Source organism: Canis aureus, chromosome 1, assembly GCF_053574225.1.
Source record: "Canis aureus isolate CA01 chromosome 1, VMU_Caureus_v.1.0, whole genome shotgun sequence".
Classification (NCBI taxonomy): domain Eukaryota; kingdom Metazoa; phylum Chordata; class Mammalia; order Carnivora; family Canidae; genus Canis; species Canis aureus.
In genome coordinates, this window is record NC_135611.1 from 5,531,680 (window position 1) to 5,553,261 (window position 21,582).

At 45.4% G+C, this 21,582-nt stretch overlaps 2 protein-coding genes across 8 annotated transcripts in view; one reads left to right on the plus strand and one right to left on the minus strand.

Moving 5' to 3' along the window:
* Positions 1–3,364: 3,364 nt before the first annotated feature.
* On the minus strand, positions 3,365–9,770 carry TIMM21 (translocase of inner mitochondrial membrane 21). The gene is made up of 6 exons (XM_077881705.1): positions 8,673–9,770; positions 6,082–6,144; positions 5,885–5,982; positions 4,200–4,273; positions 4,010–4,115; positions 3,365–3,853 (listed from the first exon to the last, which is right to left on the minus strand). Exons 1-6 carry the CDS (start codon positions 8,968–8,970, stop codon positions 3,758–3,760), a joined length of 735 nt encoding a protein of 244 aa, XP_077737831.1. The 5' UTR covers positions 8,971–9,770; the 3' UTR covers positions 3,365–3,757.
* A 99-nt stretch (positions 9,771–9,869) lies between these two features.
* FBXO15 (F-box protein 15) overlaps positions 9,870–21,582 on the plus strand; it is a 47,274-nt gene continuing 35,561 nt past the window's right edge. For 2 of the 7 annotated variants that reach the window (XM_077881584.1, XM_077881504.1), the window contains exons 1-3: positions 9,870–10,025; positions 16,617–16,724; positions 19,119–19,223. In XM_077881584.1, the coding sequence (XP_077737710.1) occupies positions 9,898–10,025; positions 16,617–16,724; positions 19,119–19,223 (341 nt within the window). In that variant the 5' untranslated portion in view covers positions 9,870–9,897. Of the gene's footprint in view, positions 10,026–10,100; positions 10,179–10,286; positions 10,306–16,616; positions 16,725–19,118; positions 19,224–21,582 lie in introns of those variants that run through there. The other 5 variants (XM_077881128.1, XM_077881269.1, XM_077881337.1 and 2 more) reach the window with 4 other exon arrangements.

A 21,582-nucleotide genomic window follows, 5' to 3' on the forward strand; every position in this document is an offset into this window, starting at 1 on the left:
AGAACACTAGCCGCATGCGTGGGGCCCACACCCTTACAGCCCAGTGGCCTCCCAGAGGCCCCAGGGCCCAACACCATCACCTTTGGGGGTTAGGGCTTCGGCATATGAATCTGGGGGGTGGGTACAAACATTTGGACATAACACATGGTGACTGAAGTAGTGGATCCCAGTGTCCTCCTCCAGGCTCTGGTCCAAACTTGCCAGTGTTTGGCTCTCGCATGTCTTGCTCTGGGTTCGGGGCCTGTGCGCGTGAGGCGTCCTAGGCCCCTGATGGGAGGAAATCCTGGTTGGGGACGTTGTGCATTTATTTTCAACTTTTTTGAGCAGTGTCGAGTGCGCTGTCCAGCAAGTGCCACTTCCCCCCCCCCCTCCGGCCCCTCCAAGCAGTGGGTCAGGGCTCCCTGTCCATTCTCTTTCTTTTTTCTTAACATTTAAACAGAATGTTTTATTGACTTTAAGTCAGCTGGGGACAAAAACCTGTGTTTATGTTCTAAGACCATTCACTTCTTTACTGATTTCAAAGCGTTCACCCGTCTGGCAGATGGAAACGAGGAGCCCACGCTGCACGTTCCTGATTTCAGTGAGGCTGGAGGTTCTCTCGGAAGCTCCTCAGCTCCACGTGCCCTCCCTTTACTATTAACTGTTCTGGGATGTTAACATGCCCACTTTCGCCCTGGGTTGCTGCTTCTAGCTCACTGGTTGTCTTCAAGCTCTTTGCAAGTAATCCTTCCTTTGCTATAGGTGCTGTAAAGCATTCTCATTAGTGGCTTAATTTTTTTCTAGTTTTTTTTTTTCAAGATATTATATACTTATTTCAGAGGTGGAGAGAGTTTGAGTGGGGGGAGGAACAGAGGGAGAGGAACAAGCAGACTCCACGCCGAGTGCAGAACCCTGCCTGTGGCTCAATCCTGGGACCCTGAGATCATAACCTGAGCCGAAATCAAGAGTCAGACGCTCAACCGACTGAGCCCCCCAGGTGCCCCTCTGTAATCTTTTTAAAAAAATTTTATTTATTTATCCATGAGAGACATAGAGAGGGAGAGGAAGAGACACAGGCAGAGGGAGAAGCAGGCTCCTCACAGGGAGCCCAGTGTGGGACTCGATCCCGGACCCCAGGATCACTCCCTGAACCGAAGGCAGATGCTCAGTCGCTGAGCCACTCAGGCGTCCCCTGAAGTTCCTAATCTTTTTTTTTTTTTTTTGAAGTTCCTAATCTTAAGACCAATCTTTTTCTTCATGATTTCTCATTCTGTGTCTTACAAGATCCTTCCCACAAAGGTCACAAGGATGACCGAAGTTGTAAGGTGTTAATCTATGTGGGACAGACACTTGTGTGGTGTGGGGCAGATTCCACTCCCTTCCTCCCCACCTGGTACCCGACGCCCAGCGCCATTCGTTTGAGCGTGTGACTGACCTCCGCATGGGTAGGTGTGTCCCGGTCTGCGACTGTCCGCCGTCCCCACCAGTGAGCACAGCCATCTGGGCGGCAGGGCCCTCTGTGAGGGCACGTGGCCTCCAGGGGACACAAGCCCCCTCTTCCTGCGGCACAGGGGCCTCACTCACCTGAACCCAACCACCTGCCTCATCTGTTCTGTCTGTGGCAGCGGTCACACAGCTGTGCCACTTTCTGGGCCTGCTCTCACCCTGGCCACCATGCCCCCGTCTCCCCTCTTGCCCTTCGGAGACTATCCCACACCTCGTCCCACTCTCCGAGGCCCAACCCCACTTGAGCGTCTTCTTGGCTCATGACACACTCAGGCGAAGCAGCTGGGGCCGACTTTGAACTTGTCCCTCCCAACCCCCCCGCAGACTTCTCTGCCCTTGTGCCCCTCCCCCCTGCCTCCCTGGGTTCTGCCCTGAATCCAGTCCCCTGGGACCTCGCTCTGTCCTTGTCCCTTTTCTTCCCTGCATTTCAGCGTCTCCTCTCTTGCCTCCTTTTCTTTTGCATGTCCCCAGATTTCTTTCATCTTTAGGAATCCTAGAAAAAAAAAACCGGTTCAAAGTGCAAACACACTGATGCTTTACTTAGTGTCTGTTAATCATTATAGAGAAGGGGGGGGGGCGCGAGGTGATGTGCCTTCCCGCACCGCCCGTGCCCGTGCCTGCTCACCTCTGTCCGCCTCAGCTGCTTCCTCCGTGTGGGGCTCTCTGAGCTCCTTCTCTAGGCCACAGTGTCCTGAGCACCAGACTCGACTGTCCAGTTGCTCCTAGACCCACCACGTGGCTGACTCGGGGGCTCGTTAACCTAGATGCTCAACTTAGCATCCCCACTCCCTCCCCTAGTTCTTACTATGCTCACTCTAGGTGGACCCGGGGGCTATCCTGGGCTATTCCCTCTGCACCCACTTGGCCTCTACCCCTAAACATGCTTCCACGGTACACCTTCTCTGGCTTCATCAGTGTCTGAACTGTCCTAATGGCCTTCATGCTGGCCTCCTTCCTGGCTCTCGTCCCTCCTGCAGCTACCAGTCCTTTTTTTTTTTTTTTTAAGGTTTTATTTACTCATGAGAGAGACACACAGAGAGAGAGGCAGAGACACAGGCAGAGGGAGAAGCAGGCTCCACGCAGGGAGCCTGACGTGGGACTCAATCCCGGGTCTCCAGAATCAGGCCCTGGACTGAAGGTGGCGCTAAACCACTGAGCCCCAGGGGCTGCCCACCAGTCCTCTTCTGTTACCACAGACAAAGTAGCTTCTGCTCCTGCTCAGTTTCTCATGTTCTCCATTGCTACTGGAGAACCTTAACCCTCTTGTCATGTGATATACTACACCCCCCCCGCCCCCCCCCGCAGCACTCCCAGGCCCCACAGAAAAGGACATTTCTAATGCACAGGCACTTTACAGTCACATGACTGCACTCTTGGAAGTTAGGGTCAGTTTTCTCCAGATCGCCCATAGATACTTGGGATGATGGTCCTGTCCCACAAAGGCATTGTATGTATATTGGCACCAGGCTGTCTCCACGTTCCTTCAGCAGTGAAGAGGGACTTGTGTTCTCCAGGGCGTGGGGACACTCGGTGATGCCAATTCGTGGTTGGTGCTTGCACCTTACCGCTTGTTCAGCTGGACAGTGAGGTCAGACGGTGAGGTGTGGCATCTATACAGGCCTCTGCCCTGGTTGAGGATCCAATGGCCCCCGATGAGCGGGCGTGGGCTTCTCCCACTGCAGCCAGTGTTCCCACTTGCTGAGCTGGAAGTACGAGACACACTACAGTGCTATAAACTGTGGTGTATACACCTTGCTACAGGTGTGCTGAAGCATACGTTTAATATTTGCATTTGTCACTTGAACTTCCTACAGTTCTCAAATGTTCTCACATGTTCAAGTCAGATTCCCAAGTGTGTGGAAGCAAGCAGCTTCTGACATCTCTGTTACTTCTGACTTTATTTCACAGATTTTACAGTTATACAGCATGAAAGCATAAAATATTGAACTCTTTTTGCTTATTTACATGGTATAGTTTTTAATAACAGATTTCTTATCATGAAAGATATTAACTAGAACAGAAATACTGCCCATGATCGATTCAGAGATACCATAAAGTATGTTCTTTTTCATGATTTGCCCTCTGTAAGAAATTCTCCACGTACGTGTATCTAAATGCAACTACTACCCAGTTACATTCACTTTTATGTGCTACACACTCTTTCCTATCTTATTCTACAGCCTTGGGAGGAGAGTGGGGAAGGGCGGAGCTGTGTGCCCGCACCACTCCACGTGTGCTTGGAAACCGTGCTTGCGGGGGTCTTGCAGTCAGCTCAGGATCGATTGTCTTCGATGATGATAGTTCTTCTAGGGTGGGGCTCAAGTTCAACAAATATGTATCGAAATTCATATTCGCCACTTTCTGGGTTCTGAAAAATAAACATATTTCTTGGTGTAACTTCTGTCCCCAGAGCTTATGTCCTGCTGCGTCAGAGCCCTTGATCCTCCTAAGGCCCCCTAAAGTTCCCACAAGGTCCCCACAAAGTCCCATGAGGTCTCCACCAAGTCCCACAAGGTCCCCATACCTCCTTCACTTCAAGATGCACTGTTCCTTGTTTCCCAGGCTCGGAGCCCTCGATGTAGAACTTCACACGCATGTGTTTCAGCCCATCCTTTACATATTCAATAAAACTGCCAAGAAAATGGAAGAGCGTGGCTTAAACTTCTGTCACTTAAACAAGCGCCCGAGCTTCCTGAACACATGTGAACGGGTACCTGACGTGCTGTCTCCGTCCACGGCGCGTCGCCTCCCCGTAGCCCTTCACGGGCTCCCCGAAGATGCTGATGACCTGTGGGACAGACTCGGTGAGGCCTCCACCCTTCAAGCTTCCTAGGGAAATATGTTCTGACAAATCAAGTAACTTTTTTAAAGAAAACAAATCATTAAGCCTGGGACCCTTTCAAAATGACAACTCCACTGATGAGAAAACGGACCAAAAAAAGAATTAGGCGAAAACCCTCCCACAAGGATATATTTCCTGCAGACAATGGGGTAGGTGATTCTGCGGTGTGAGCTACAGCTTCAGGACAGGTGACCCCACTTCCCTCACAAAGACCGGACACAACAATGGGGGCAAATGCTTAAATATACATTTGAATGTTTTTAGTGAAATGTATCTAATGGGGTCTAATACTCAAAGCTACAAGAATAAGACAACTTTCTGAGTCACTAGAGACAGTGAAAAAGAAGAACGAGTACAGGTTTCTCCAGCTATCCAAAAGTTGGCTTGACCACGTTGCTTTTAAGAAGGACCTACGCTAATACCTGTTACTGCTAACTGAACAAAATCCAAATGCTTCTTGCTTCCATGAAATAAATGGTGGCTGCGCCCTTGCTTTACGCTTCTGACTTATGAGAACTTTCATGGGAGCGCACCACTTCCAGACGGCAGGGGCACCTGCAACAATCAACTGCTTAGAATAAGCCAGATCTAGAGGTATGAACCCACGATTCCTAAGGGAAAACTCACAATGACGTGGACATGCAGTTCTTCCTGAATTTAAAATGCAAATACCATGGAGCCCAGGGAAAGCGGTCAGGGACCTGCGCCTACTGAGGGCACCTGCAGCCTCACGCCTCCCCCTCACAGGGTGCTGTATTACTCCTGGGTCTGGGTGAGAAGCCACCCGCCTGGTTTTTGGTGCTGTTTGCTGTTTTCCTTCAAGATACAGGGATTGAGATTTCAAAGAGTTTCCGCTCTGGCACTACAATGGCTGCGCTGGCTTTCTACCTGTGACTGGAAAGCATCACGGAAAGCCCTCCTTCTGGACAGGACTCGTAACAGAACATGGGCAGCTTTCCCATATGTCAGCCTCCTCCCATGGGCAGGCCGTGCTTAAGAGCATAAGCTTTGGAGTCACACAAACTTGGCCTCAGGTCCTGGCTGTATCATTTACAGCTCAGCAATCTCAGTTGTTACCCAGTCTCTAAAGTGTCAGTCTCCCCTTCTGCAAATGACACAGTCAGTAGTATTTAACACAAATGGCTTTCATGAGATCCAAGAAAGAGGATGTGCTGAGTGCAGTGCCTGGTGCATAATGTGCCTTTAGTGTCAAGAATTATCATTATGATCATGGGGTCACTAAGCTTTTTTATAAGACTAGAAACTTACCGCATGAGTTTAAAACTCTGGGAAGATCTAAGCATTTAACATCTATGACAATAAGTGACTCTCTTGTATAATTAGGATGGAAACACATCGCTACACAGACCTTTAGGTGGTCTTAAGGCATTTCAAGTACAGAACAAAGAGCTAATAACATAATCACAATCCAACCGTTATGACTTTATTATCCTATAAACGTCACTAGTCTCAGAACCAATATGTGAGTTCTGTCCCTCGACCCTGGCATCTTCTCCGGATCTTCAGAGTGTGTGTGACTGCATCTGGAAGACTCACCTCGGGGTGTGATCTGCATTTTTCTAAGGCTTTCCCATAGATCTTATTAGGACTGGATGAAGAAAAAAGTTCTTTGAAAATTGTGTAAAACAAGCCACCTGCGAATTATAGAAAAAGAAGATCAAGCAAATCAAGAGCAAGACAAATGTTTAATTAAACAGATTTTAGGGACAGACATTATACTTGCTGTGATCAACCTGTGACGGTGATTCCAATAAGCACCACTATCAAATAGGTAAAATCTCTTCCAGCTTCTTTCACTGTAAACAGAAAGCACCACTGAGTTAGAGGTGTGCCAGATGGGCAGGAACGCGCATGGCTTCAGCACTTCTGGAGGGTGAGATGTGGACCCAGGACCCTCCGGGGGGGTCTGCATGCATGCTGGAACAGCTGCTTTCAAGCCTCCCCACAAATCAGAACCACCTAAAGAAAGTTTTCAAAAGAACCTCAGCAGAATTCTGGGCCAAGGAATTTGTATTTTAATTTTATTTAGTAGTATAATTTTAACACTTCTTTACTTTCTAAGATGACAAAACACTTGAAACAAGTGCCCCAGGCCCTCGGCATGAAAACATGTTACAGATTTGGCAGTGCCGGTCACATTCTGTTCACAGATGAAGTGTTTGCTTTGTTAACTGTAGTCCAAGGGATCAGCACAGGCCTCAACTCTTCCAGTCACCTTCCCACCAGGCTGCCCCCACTGGCAGAATGGAATTCAGAAAAGGAATTTGCTTGGCCAGAGCTGATAATCGGATAAACTTAGAATACGAAGCACCTGCTACCAACAGGTAGCGCTTGTTGGAACACAAAATGACAACAACGTCTATGTATGGTCTCACCTAGGATTTGTTAGGTATGTGTTACAATGTGATTGTTAGGGACCTGAGCCTTCTGGACTTTGGCTGTCCTGTAGAGTAACCACACACCATACATGGCTATGTGAGTGTTATTTTAAAGTTACGTTAACTTAAAATTAAACACTCAGTCCCTCAATCACACTAGCAACATTTCAAGTGCTGAACAGCCACATGTAGAGACCTCATACGTATAGAACATCTCTGTCTCTGCGAAAAGTTTTATTTGGACAATGCTGTTGTGGACATTTTGCAAGACATCACAATAGTCCATTCTATTTATGCCATCATATTCGTCAGAGCCCAAAGTAACAAGTGGCATGTGTGTCAGGAAGCTTGGTAAACACAGGTACTCCAAATGTGGGGGATGAGGCCAAAAAACAGATCCAGAGCTCACCAACCACATGAGCAAAACCCTTAGGGGTATACTGCATGGGGCATGCTAAGACACTCCATCTCAAATAAAAGAAACTACTGCATCTTGTATACCCTAGTGTGGTGTGTGATAGGTTCCTTTGGACGCTGTGGGCAGCATATCCCACATTTGGGAATACTGCTCCCACTCATTCGCTGAGTCACCAGGAAGGCTGTTGCCTTTGAATGGGGTCCAGATCAGGGCAGGACTCTGCAGCAGGACCCGTCTGCAGCGTAAGCAGCCCTATTGCTGGAGCGACGACCTGACACATGCTGTTTGACAGTCTCTGCCTCTGCCCTCTGCATACAGGTTGTTCATTCATGCTGAACTTTTAATCATCCCTCACAGCTCTGTTCAGGCTATTATGAATGAATGAACATGTATTTTACATATTCAACAGATTACAAAACAATTGCTAGGATACAGGTTTTTTTGTTAATGTTAAAAAAGTATATATGCACTAAAAAAAAAGTATATGCACGGAAATAACATAGAGCAAAATATTAACAAAAGTCATCTCTGCATGGTAAAATCAAGATGTCTGAACTCTTTGCTTCCTTTTTACTTATTTTTCCACAAATTACTGTGAAATGAAGAAATAAACAATAAACGTTAAATTCATCATCTCATCTGTGAAAACCTGACTTTCCCTGACAGAAAGACATTGTGCCTTCCGTATTACATATGTTCTTTCTATCACTTCTCGTGTCACTTGGAGGTAAACGGTTTGGAACACCTTTAATTCTGTAGCGTGAAGAGTCTAACTCAACATCTGGGCGCCGCAGTCATTCAGGAGCAGTGTTGGGCTGACCTACGTTGAGTAGGTCCCCACGGATTATGCCTCAATAGTATTTCTTTTATTTATTCTACCCAATTACTCTGTATCTATTTTGTGCTCTCTGGTACTCTTTGCAGCAAACTACCATGTTTTCATTGTTTCACACTGTACCTACCTCCTCCTCATTGAGTGCATCTGTTTGTGTACAGGAACTCTCTGGCACACCCGTTAGCATCTGCTCAAGTGTATGCAGAAGAAATGGAAGCTCAAGAACTACTGGTGAACGGCTGTTCTAAAGAGCAATGACCTGGGTACTAGGAAATTAAGATTAGAAGATGTGGCTTTAATTTTCCGTTGTGTGAAACTGGGGAAGTGTGCCTCACACACAGAATTTTAATGTTTGAGGGAGGGAACAGGAAACTCAACTGTGGTAAACCACATCTGTGAAGTCTACTGACTTACTATCAAGTACTCAACAACGGTTAAGTTGTAATAAAAGCTGGGAAACATTTTCTCGCCACAACTCAACAAAGTCACCTAAAAAGCAACTTTGAAATCCGAGTTCAAGTCTGTGAAGAAAAGAAGTCTGTGGGTCTATAGTCTCAAACTCTGAACTGTGTTGAACGGTCCTACCTTTTAATTTGTGTGAACCGTTTTTCTACCTTTAGCCCTGAACTTGTGCGAAGGAGGGACCCTGCTCGCTCTCGCCACGTTTGCTGATAGACTCATCACTCCCGTTACCTTTCTGTGACGTTGAGACGACGGGTTCCCCTCTCTGGCTGTGCACGGACACTTGTTTGCTGCCGTCGTCTCCTGCCCTCTGGGGGCTCTGCCTCTGCGTCCAGATGGTTTTCTGGGTGACTCCAAGGATACTCTCAGGTCGTACCGCTTTCTTTTGCTCTCGCAGACCCCAGCTCAAACCCGACGCGGTCTTCAAGCGAGCTCTGTTAAGCACGAAGTGTGGCGGAAACAACGGCTTCCCTGACGACCTGCACAGCTTCTCCGCACACCGCGCAGCTCGTAAGAAAGTACAAATCATGATCACAGAAAACCGCTCCGCTTTACAAAGGTGCCAGCGGGGAACCGCAAAGCTTCACTACCCAATACACGCCCGGCCAGAGTGTCCTCAGCGCTACACAGTCACATCGGTGATTCTGCACGGCTTGTTCGGCAAAAAAGTTAGCTCCCGAAAGAAGCCGTGTCCACCTCTTCTTCCCTTCTGTGCTCTTTCTACTAGAATTAAAGTGATTTAATTACCTGCCGTATTGACATTCACACACTACCCGCCATGCCTCTGCAAAGTAACCTGGGACACCTCGGGGAGTCCTGGGAACAGTAGTCCGAGGCCCTCACTCCTCGCAGAGCTACCGCAGCGGGAAAGGCACCGGGACTACAACTCCCACAGTGCAAGGCGGCCAGACAGCGCGTGGCCTTTCCGCCACCTTCCAGAGTTCCTTGCGCATGCGCTCCACCTATTTGGCGCCAGGGTGGGCGGGGCGATCGCTCAACGGGCGGCAATCAAATTAGCGATTACGAACTGGGTGTTCTTGCAGCCCTTCGAGAGGACTGTAAACTGCGAAATTCTCAGTCTGACTATGGCTCTGCTGTTGCTTGTGGGGAAATGATGTAGCCTGTGTTTCAGTTTCTTCCCAAGGCCACCAGACGGGAGGCAGCACAAACTTCCCCAAAGCCAGCGGCTGGGGAGAGACGAGGTTGCGGCAGTGCCCCCACCCGGGACCGAAACTCGGCGGCCCGCTTGCCACGCGGCGACCTCGGCATCAGGCCGCGGGGCGTGGGAAGAAGCAGGGCCCGGAAGTTTCCAGAACCGCTCCTCGAGCCGGCGGAAGGGCGGGCCGCCCTCCGTCCCGCCCCTGCGCACGCGCGCCGGCGTCGAGTGGGCGTGGCGTGGGGCGGCGCGCTCCTGCCTCCGTCGTCGCTCCGCCTCGGGCGCTCCCGCCGGGTCTCCATGGCGACGGGACGCGGCCGACTCCTGCTGCAGCACTGGCGCGGCCTCCTGGCGCTGCATTGGCCGCCGGGCGGCGTCGGCGCGGCCCCGGGGCTGGCCGGGGAGGCCCCCGGGCCCGCGGGGTTCAGGTGACTGTCGGGGGCCGCGGGGCGGGGCGGTACCCGGCACCTTCCCCCACTAATTTCACTCTCGGCTGTTCTTAGTGCAGGAGAGGTCCAGAGAACCGCGGGAGGACGTCCCCTCAACTTGGAAACGTGCGGAGACCCCACGTCCTGATACAAGTAGCCTAGCTCCCCCCCACCCGGGGAACAGGCTTCCTCCTTCCCTTCATTCAGTTGTAGGCGCTGTGGGGAGCTGGGAGCCCTGGAGCAGCGCCTCCTGCGGGATGCGCTCCACCTGCGAGGGCAGGTGCACAGCCCTGGTCTGCACCTGCGGGTCGCCCCAAGGGCACCCGTTCAGAGCTCATCCCTAAAGTAGCTTGTCTCTTCTGGGGCTGGAAAATCACCTTTCGTTCTTTTTATTAGGCTCTGGAATCTACTCATCAAAAGGTTACCGATTTTCTCTCCCGCCCATGGTTCCTGAATGGAGGACACAACCTCTAAGCAGATAATTCTGGTGGGCGGGTTGGTCTGGGAGTTTGTTTTCCTGGGGCAGAGCTTTCTGAATTTCGGATTTCGAGGCCTCCAGTGCCTTTCGTTTGGTTTCTTTTTACTCTTTCTTTTCTTCTTTCCATGGAGTTGGGGGGCGGGGAGAGTGAGGGAGAGATGGGGAGGGCAGAGGAATAGGGAGAGAGAGAATCTTAAGCAGGCTCCACTGTGAGACTTCATCTCACAACCCTGAGATCATGGTGGAAGCTGAAATCAGGAGTCCACTGCTTAGCAACTGAGCCACCCAGAAGCCCCATAGGTCTGCTAGGCAAACCCTGAAGGGATGCTTATTGATAGCCACTCCTTGGTGTTCAGGCCCCTGATCCCCTTCTGCCTCTCTTCCTTGGGCACCTTGCGGCTGAAGGGTGGTCCTCTTGTTAAGTGAGAGAAGGCAACTTGGAGGAGATGGGGAAGGGGCAAGAAGCAGGATGCTGCAGCTATAATCCAGAAGGCTCTTTAGCTTAACTCCAAAGGTTGGTTGATTTCAGAGTGAATGATCCAGTTTGTCAGAGGTGCTGTCATGGTCCCTTGTGGTGAGTGGTCCCTAACTTTACAGCCATCATCTCGGTTAGTGTGCCAGGTGGAGTGACAGTATGAAGAGCAGTTTGCAACCTTGATGATTCTCTTTGCTTGCACGTCCTTGTGATTTGTAAGATACAAAGAACTCATGTGTATCGTGTCTTCTAATAAACCGAATGTCTGTGTTTATGTAGAAAAAACAATTGTTATTTAACAATCGACAATTTGAATTTTGTTTTCCCGAATCTCCAGGACTACGTCCCATGTTCACCCAAGGGTCCATAACCCTGTCATGTTGTTTTTGGAAGTGGTGCTCTGCACCTTTGTATTATGGCAGTAGTTGGTTCTTGAGTGTAGCTGCAGTGCTGGATATACCACAGGACTTGTGACAACTAAAATGGTGACAATGCCTTCAAAACTTCTGTAGGAGCATTTAAATTTGAGGTCTGAACTTTAGATCAATTTGCCACTAACACTAAAATTAGTCTTTATATATAGAGCTCTGTCAGTGGGGAGCAGAATGATTTTTATGTGATGAATCTTCTATTACTTTGTAAGTTGAGTGAACATCCTGGTAATGACGTACTTAGAGTGCCTGGCAAGGGAGCCTGCTTGTCACCCTGTGATTTGGTGAGGTCTGCATTCTTTATGGGAAGGAAAATAAGCTGCTGAAAATGATTGCAGATGGTCTAAGTGGGTGGTGATTTTTATTGTTTTACTACAGAAAAATTAGATTTTAATAAGGAGTCCATGGTTCCCTTTTTAATGAAAGATGTGAATATGTGTAAATATCATGAGCTGAGAAAAATGGCAGCATATTAGGTTGGCTTAATTTGGACTTGATTTAATTTCTTTGGTTTATCATATATCAAAAATCAGGCTCAGAAGATAATTTTTTAAGGTAAACTTAAAAAATATTGAATATATTCAAGGCTATCAGGCAAAATGTATTACTCGAAAACATTGTTTTCAAACAAAATGTCATCTTACTAATTATGTCAGCTAAGTATGCGCTTAATTTTGTAGACCCATAAATCTACATGAGGACATGCATGCAACTTACTGATTTGTTAATTGTGTGGCCCTAGAAAATATGCAGTTGGTTTATTTTATGGAGAAATGGAAATGTACTTTCAATATACCAAAAACCATACTAATAGGATATAGAATATAATACGGTGAGAAGAGCTCTGGAAGGACAGTCAGGAGATGAGTCTCTTGGGCTCTGGACCTCTGTCTTGGGACCTCAAATGAATCCCTGTGATTGCCTTGTTAGAACTTCGGTAATCTTTGATTTGTCAAATATGGACATATGAAATCTATTTTAGTTATGGAAAAGCAAAACAGCAACAGATAGGCTGTATTTCTCAAACAGGTGCCAGTGGGCAGGTAATGCATGGAGCATCCTCCTGCGATGTAAAATTAATGCAGTGGCTTTGGGGAAAAATGTTAAGTAGTTCAACTGTAGGTAATATAATCCACTTGTTATATTAGAACAGCCACCGACAAATTATCCAGTAAAGTGCATCATTTGTATTAATTTTTTAAAATTTTTATTTATCTATGATAGTCACACAGAGAGAGAGAGAGAGAGGCAGAGACACAGGCAGAGAGAGAAGCAGGCTCCATGCAGGGAGCCCGACGTGGGATTTGATCCTGGGTCTCCAGGATCGCGCCCTGGGCCAAAGGCAGGCGCCAAACCGCTGCCCCACCCAGGGATCCCTGTATTAATTTTTAAGATAAAATAAGAGACTTCAAAGAACGTTTGAGCTCTCTGCAGGCTGTGCCCCCAGATTTCAGAGCAGCTGGCACTCCACTGCACCTGCCTAAAGAAAGGATTGTGCTATCAAACTGTGAATCCAAACCTTGTGTATGGGATTCTCAGTTTTGAAATTAAAACAACAAAAATCCCACAGTTTATTCCATATTCAATATATTAAGAAATAATAGAAAACACATGGAGTTCTGTCCTTTCAGCTCTCCAGCCCCCATTTAAAAACATCCATCACCCAAAAACCTCATAACTTTTTGCAGTCCTGTGAATCACACATATTACTGGCTAATACCTCGTCTTTTTTTCCATACCTTCTTTCTTTGTGTGTGTTTACTTCTTCTCATAAGGGATAAATTAAAAAATATTATGTGATATATCTTGATATAACCTGATTTTTTCAATTCATAGGTTATTAATTTAGCAGGTATTTATCAATTGCCTCTCTATGCCAGGCATGTTGTGGGTGAACAAAACTCATGCAAAAGACCTGCCAGTGTGGAGCTTATAATTCCAGTGATAGCAAGCAGAGGAGATAAGATGTGTATGTAGTGAAGGATGGTGATATGTACTGAGGAGAGAAATAAGGAGAGGGCCTAGAGTGTGTGTGGGTAGTATGGATTGGAGTTTTAGAGAACATGGCCAAAGGAATTGTCAGTGAGTTGGTGACATTTGCATGAATACCTGAAGGAGATGGAGGCATGAGCCATGCAGACACAAAGACGTAATGAGCTTGTTTCTATCTCAGACACTTTTTTTCTGTGCTGAAAATGTCCATTTTAATTGGCTGAGCATTGTTCACTGTATGTAGCCACACTGTTGAACCAATCCCTGTATCGACTCTGGAAGTTTGTCAGTGTAGGCAAGTCTGAGATGGACTTTCTCCAGCAACATTTTTGGGCTCATTTTCTTGCTTTGGGATATATTTGTACAAGTGAAATTCCTGGCTTAAAAAAAATACATGTGCCTTTTAAGGATCTTGGTAAACACTACCAGATTTGGCTTTCCTTACTGTTTATACCAATTTATGCTCCCAGCAGTGAATGAGATGTTCTTTATGTGGTCTTTGCCAGTTTGCTAGATTGAAACTGATCGATACAGTGTATTAATTTACTTTTCTTCGACTCCTGTGGAAAGGACTTAGGGTAATAGATTTTATTTCTTTTGACAATTTTTGATTGCGGAAACATGTATGGCAAAAAGCTGTTGTCAATTTACTAATGCTTTTAAACAAATTTATATTTGAGTGACCCCAGCAGTATTCATTTAAGTTAAAGAAGCCTTCCTCAGTCTTCATACAATGTGTAATACAGACTCTGGGAGTTCTTAGCATGACCATTCATACTGGCAGGGGTCTAAGGGTCACTGTATGGAAAATCCAGGCAGACAGTGGATTTGATGGAGGAGTTATAGAAATGCCTTTCTTAAAACTTATATGTTAGAAACCTCTATCAACTAAAGATATTTGATCTTTGAGTATGTAATACAGGTTGGTATAGAATTTACAACAAGTAAACCAGTTAAAATAAGGAGTGCTCTTAAATCATTTAAAAATGTATATTGTTTAAAAACTGTGTTAAATGGTGCCCCCCCCCCCCATTCATGTCTACTCAGAAGCTTAGGGTGTGATTTTATTTGAAAATAGGGTGTTTGTAGATGTAGTTACAATGAGGTCACACTTGGTTAGGGTGGATCCTAAATCAAATGTGACTGGTGTCCTTAGAAGAAGAGATGAAGACACACACCGGGAAGATGGCTGGGCAAAGATGGGGCAGAGATAAGAGTTAGTCATCTTAGTTGCCACAAGCTAAGGAAAAGCAAGGATTGTCAGCAACCACCAGAAGCTGGAAGAGGCAAGGAAGGGTTCTTCCGTAGAGACTTTGTGGAGGGAGCATGGCTGTCCCAACTCCTTGACTTTGGACTTGTGGCCTCTAGGACTCTGAGACAATACATTTCTGTTGTTCTTAGCTACCTAGTTTAAGTCAGTTTGTTAAGAGAGCCCTAGGACACTAATACAATTAGGAAATTGTATTTTACTTCTTATTACTGTGTTAGAGCCAGGTTAGTGGAGTTGAAGATTTTCTCTTGTGGAAATCTTTGCTTAAATAATACTTTCAACAGAAATACAAAGATTTACTGCATAGGTGGAATTCTCTGAAATAAGGGGTGGGAGCGTTACAGAACTTTCCAGAGTAGGGCCTCTTCTGCCCCTCTCCCTCCACTTCCTGTTCTGGAACACACAGATTGCAAACTACTGGTTGTGTCCAGCTTCTTTGCGTTCCCAGGGACTCCCTGGCTAGGAGTCAGGTAAGACAAAAGGCACATTGACTGTCTTCTGCTGAAGCTGGAATGGAGAAGCATGGGCAGCCAGTGTTTTTACCTCGGCGAATTTGTTACCCTCCAGGATCTAGAAAGGTTTCCTGTGTTCCCCCTCTCCTGTGTTGACAATAGTGTCAGCATGCAGATGCTAGCCAGTGTTTATCGAGGGCTTATCATGGGCCCTTCATTATGATGTTTCTGAAGAGAAAAACCTATAAAGGGGGGACAGACATTCTCTGGATGCTCAAAAGCCCCTGGGGAGCCATCAGGCAATTTGAGTGCTTGTGGATGTGCACTTCATGGGGCGCATGGTTCCACCGTGGGTTTCAGGCTGTGCTGGGTTGTGGGTGATTCAGTCCCATGCCTCCTAGGGGCAGGCCGTGCTTGGGTGCTAAACTCTTGGTGAACAAAGTACATCCTCAGAGCAATGACATACTGGTGAACTGGATGTATGGAATGGATACTCTAGATTTTAGTCACATGCTGGGTGGGAGGTGGGTCAGTAGTTTGGTGTGTGTGTGTGTGTGTGTGTGTGTGTGCGCGCGCGCGCATGGTAAAGAAGAAGCTTCCAGACCTTTCCAAGAGAAGTAGCATATCCACCAGTAGCTCTGTCTGTGGGCTGCTGCCTAGAAAATGAGGGTTTTGGGCTCCATGCCTTACTGGGGTTTCAGATCCCTATCAAACTTCTGTGGAGCAGTGCTGGTTTTGAGGGTGATTTTAATAAAAAAATTAGGAACTTCTGAAAACTGCATAAAATACACCTTATTACATTGAGCCTTAAAAGCCATTGATTGTAAGAGTTACAATTTTTTTGTACTGCTAAAATGAAAAAAAAAAAAGATGGCCAGTTAAAATATATTCCATTGAATCTGAGATATTTAAAATGTGAAAAAAAAATTGAGGATGAGTATTTGATATTTCTGTAGCTGTGATTGCCAGAGCTAGGGTTGGATTCATCATCCCTTAAGACCAGCAAAGTTGTAGATTGTGTGGGCAGTTCTGGTTTGCAAATCTAAAGGTTTTCTTACCTGATTGATGCTGTTTTCATTAGGTTTCTGCTATGGTATTGCTGAAGCTGGCCAGGTGATACATTTTATATTTATCCTTTTATTCCATTAAATAAGTCTTATTTAATGTCTTTGATATGCTGAAAGCCTACAAAAGCAAATATTTAATCTTGTTGTTTACTTGATCTTAGTCAACAGGCCAAAAGTGATGAATCTTATGTTTAAAACATATCAGAGTAAGTCCAGTTACCAGGTTTACGGACTCAGGACATGGAATATTTCACAGTCTCTTGCCTGCCTCCTTCCTTCCTTCCTTCCTTCCTTCCTTCCTTCCTTCCTTCCCATGATGCAATTTTACAAGGAGTCATTCTTGGAGTTTATGAATCCTCTACAGTTTTGTAGAGGGAACTGGACAGTTCGCCTGTCATGATTTCACTTTTCTGTGCTTACTTTCAGGAAGAGACCGGGCACCAGTTACGCAGGCACTGCCACCCTGAAGCAGTGCGCTAGGCGAGGAAGGCACTACAAGCAGCCCTCTGCTGACCATCCTGCATCTCTGGAAAGGTGAGTCACAGTAGTTGGTGCTCTTCTGGAGGCCCCAGGGGTGGAGCTTGTAGAGAAAGTTTCAGTGCTGTACATAGCAAGCTGCTGTTCTTAGCCAAGAATAGAATTGCGTAGGAAGAAAGTACAACATGGAGAGTTTGCTGTGAGTCATCAGCCTGTCACCACTGTCATTATTAGACTAGGTTTATGAAGTGAACTTCTAAAAGTGACAAGTCAATTTTCCTCCTTAAAAAAAATATTCTTCAAAATTATTCACTTTCTAGTTGATAAAGACCCTTGAAACAGTGGAAAGAAGATGAAAAAGCTCCAGAGGTCTCTGGATTTTTTAGTGTTCAATGCTTTGGGAGCCCCTTGTGCCATGGCAAGGTTCTGCACTGTGACCTCGGCAACAGAATCTGTAGAATCCTTTCTTTGAACTAATTATTTGAAATTGGTGCTGAGATGCCCATGGATTTGTAGTGCACTGACACTCGTGGGACCCAACCCTGTGCTGAGCATTGTGTGAAGCCCTGAAAGCGTGGCGTTCCCATAGACATGTACGGTGGGGAGAGTAGGGCTCACAGAGTCTGCACATTGCAAAATTCAGATTCAAACATAAGTTCCTTGTTTTCAAGTTTTGGGCTTTGACACTATAACTCAGCTCACAGAGTACATACTTTCAGTGTATTCTTTAAAAGAAATGAAAACAAACAAAAAAAAGTTAATTAAGGACAGCAATTTAAGCTTTAAACCCTATACTCTGTGAATATGATCTGTCATCTAATAATGTGATGTAGGAACTAGAACAAATACTCGATTGGTTCATCCATCCATTAAACATTTGAGGACCTTCTCTGTACTAGATACTGTGCTCTGACACTTGGAGCTTCTTGGATTGTCCTGCCTCTCTCTCACTTTCTTCCTCCCCCCAACCCCCCCTCCACCTGCTGTGGTATAAAATGATTAGAATCCAGCACAAGGTGACCCAGTGGAAACCTTATGAACCATAATGAAGACTGTCTTTGCTCTCTACTATTCTAACTATGGAGTGGGGGTTTTCTGCTTTTGCTAGAAGTACAGGGAGAGCCCCCATTATGTTAGTCTGCTGGGTAGGGGGTGGGAGTTAGTCTCTAAGAGCCTTTGAGTAGGATTTTAGTCCAACTCAATAATTCTCCCCAGATAGGATTTGCCAGATACCACTCTGGAATGTTTTCTTTAAGACCAGCTCTACATTTTCTTTTGGATTATAATTATTTAAAAAATAATAACTATGAGTTTTTGTGAAATAGTTGAATCAAAATATGAAAACTATGTGCAGCAGGTCATCCAAATGGTCACAAAATGTGTTTTCTTGCAACTTTGCCATCTATGCATTAGCAACCTTTTGTCACTTAAAGCATCTGATTTATTGACTCTGAGTGTAAGGAATTTCATTTGGTGGGAGGGATTTAATTAACCCCAAGCAAAACTGCTTGTTTAAACCATCAGGGAGTCTCTGGTTGAATATCTCTGAAGCTTTTGAGTTGGGGTAGCTCTGACTAGTGACATGGGTCTGGTCTGTCTTGTATTCTTCATCTTTTCTCTGAGGGAGTCCACATCATTCTTTCTCAGTATTATCAGAATCTTAGGACTGATTATTTCCCTATGACACATTTAATAACTTGATTTTCATCATAATTAGAAAATTTAAAATAGTTGAAATCACAAGTGGAGAGATTAGGGGCAAGCCATTTTAAATTGGCCAAAGGGTTTTACTGCCTAGGTTCGTCATCCCTGGGCCCTTCCCCTCTCCCCGTGACAGTCTTCTCTGGCTTGCTTTCCTTCAGCCTCAGAGAATGCAGCTAAATGTCATTCATTTAGGTTATAAATGAAAAAGGAAAAGGGAGTTCAGAAAATCTTACAGGGCTTGGAGTCTCTTAAAACCTAGAGGAAGGTCTTAAGTGTGGGGAAGAAGAGAGTATGTGAGGGTGGTATGGGGTAGGTGGAAAATAAGTGGGTATTTCCTATTCCAGTTCCTTTGTTTTTTTGAGGAGGACGAGGATTCTGTGGTTTATTATTATTATTTTTTTATTAATAGCTAAGAATGCATTCTTTTTCTCTTATTTCCTTTTATCTCACCAAAGAATAATGCATACTTTCATGAGGGAGTAAGGAAATCCTGTCTCTTGATCCATTGTGTGTGCATATAAGTAACATGCCAAGGAAGTTAGCTCCCTGTACCCTTGAGTCTCTGGATTTGTTCAGGTCATGAGGATTGTGGTAGCCAGGACATTTCAGTTGAGAAACCAGTGTAAGATAAGGGTCAGTTTGCCTCTCGTACAGGAAGGGTGCTGCTCACCTTCGGTCTGGAGATGAACAGCTGGTGGTTTTCTGGTTAACTTGTAGTTCAAATGCTCGATTCTTCCCCTCTCTCAGTATGCCTTCAGAAATCTTGCTGAAGATCTTTTCCTACCTGGATGCTGTGACCCTGCTGTGTACTGGATGTGTGAATAGGCGCTTTTACCACCTGGCCAATGACAAGTAAGGAGAAAACCAGATCTCTCTGTTGTCTTTTGATAGCATTTTGATGGAAGTCATGAAAACTAGTAAGACAATTTTAACCATTTTTAATATTTAGGAGAATTAATTTTGAAAGTGTTTTTAGGCACAGATGTAATATGTCTAATGCTTTAAGTGGTCAATTGACATTTTCAGTGATTTGTATTTATATGCTTAAAAAAAAAGGAATACCTTTGCATGAACTGAAAAAGATCGAACTTGTTATTGATGTAGCTGTTGTCTCATGTACAGAAGAATACATCTCTGTGTCAGTAGGCACACAAGTGGGTTTAGTGTGGGTTCAAAGGAAAGAAGTGTGCCCTTGACAGTCATTCTAGAATGGACGCAGAGCAGTTTTTGTGTCTCTTTCTTAATGACTCTTAATAAGAGATGAAGACATTCACTAAAGCAAAGTGTAGCAAGGCATTGTTCATGAAGGAGGTCATTTAAATATCCCAAAATATAGCTTTTTGGAGGGTTCTTACTTTAAGGATAGAACTCCAATTACTCCATAAGCCAATAACTTATAAATTGCTTAGTTTCTCTTAATATCACCTTTCCTGACTGACTTTCACAGGCTCAGGTGGTATAGGCACTGAGCCCTCCAGTGGATTTGGGGCTATACCTCTAGTAATCTTCCTTTTGTACTTTAATTATGAATTATGTGCCTATCCCACATTTCTTGGGAGTTGTCCCTTAAAAATCTGAGCTTCTGATGAAATTACCCTTATGTTTGTTTTCTTGTTATAGGAAATATCTTAATTGCATCTGTTGAATTTTATTTTATTTTTTATTTTTAAAAATATTTTATTTAGAGAGCGAATGCATGCACAAGCCTGAGCCAGGGGGCGGGGGGAGAAGGCAAGAATTTCAAGCAGGCTCCTCCACCTTAAACATAGAGCTTGACAAGGGGTTAAATCTCACTCCCCCAAGATTGTGACCTGAGCCAAAATCAAGAGTCTGGCACTCAACTGACTGAGCCACCCATGCGCCCCTTCATATGCTGAATTTTATTTGTAAGAGTCATAGTCTGATTTTATAGTTAGACTTCAAAAAGGGCATATTTAATGATTGGATGGGTAAACAATAAATGTTTTGGGGGGAGTATTTTAAGCATTACTTCTGGAGAGGGCAGGAGTACCTATTGTAGCCAGTCATACTAATGACTAATAGGGAAACCTGTATGGAGGGTAGGGGTCTCGCTGATGCCCTTCTTACATCAGCGGGGGCTGCCTCCTTGCTGCGCACGTCGCATCCATCAGCAAGAGCACCAGGCTCCACCTGCGTGGAGGTAACGGGGAAGCGTGGGTCAGGCTGGATCTGGATCATCATGTGGGGTGTTTATTTTCCAGCACTCTGGGAAACACTGTTTATCAGAATATTAAATTGGCCCCATTTTGTCAACAACTTGTTTGATTGAAGTTTTTCTGTGCCTGACTGGTACAGTAGCTAAATACGCTCTTGTTCTCAAAATCACCTTTGTTTTTTAACAGGATGAGGCGTTGGGTGATCAGAAATGAATGTGTTTGGGTTTTGAGTACTTGTTAAATGCATCTTATACTTGACATTTGTATTTTATCAAGTATCAAGTGGAACAATCTGCACAGTCTATTCTGTAAAATGTTCTGTTTAGACTTCACTTACAGTAAATACAGTAAGCTAATGAGTTGAAAGTGGTTCTTCATACAGGTGTTGGGTGTAGTTGTAACTGAAGGTGTGTGGGGTTCGGGCTCCGCTCCTTCCATCCCATTTCCTCTTTTGTAATTCAGGAGTGCTGGCGCATGGACAAGAATCGAGTCAGCTTTAGGTCATGTGGCGCCAATGTGAGAAATTTGGGAACACTTATGTGGAGTAAAGTGATGAGTAGAATAAATTTGAAGGAGATGTGAACAAGCTTTTATGTAAAGGGAGTTTTTAAAAATGCCTACTCAAGAGATTTTGGTGAAACAGTTTCAGATTTACCTAGATGTACTCAAGTAATCATCATTTTACACTCTTAGCTCACATCTGAAAGTCCAGAAATTTCTGAACTGAGAAAATAAACACCTTAGGGCAGAAAGCTTGGTGTGAAATGATTCTGTGGGGTGAGATATAATTTGAAAATGCATGCTACCTAAGGATGTCAGCGGGGGTCTGATTCCGTGTGAGTGTGTTGGGAAGTGCGTGCACTACCTGGATCAGGGAGACACGTCTGCAGGTCGCGTGTCCGCCGAGTGCACCTTGCTGTCGTGGTGGTGACTGGCTGGCCCCCAGAGTGTGTGGCATCTCCAGCGGATCTCAGGCAGTGCGGGGCCATCCTCTTCTGAGGGCATTGCCTTCTCCTTGCTGCCTTTTGGCCACT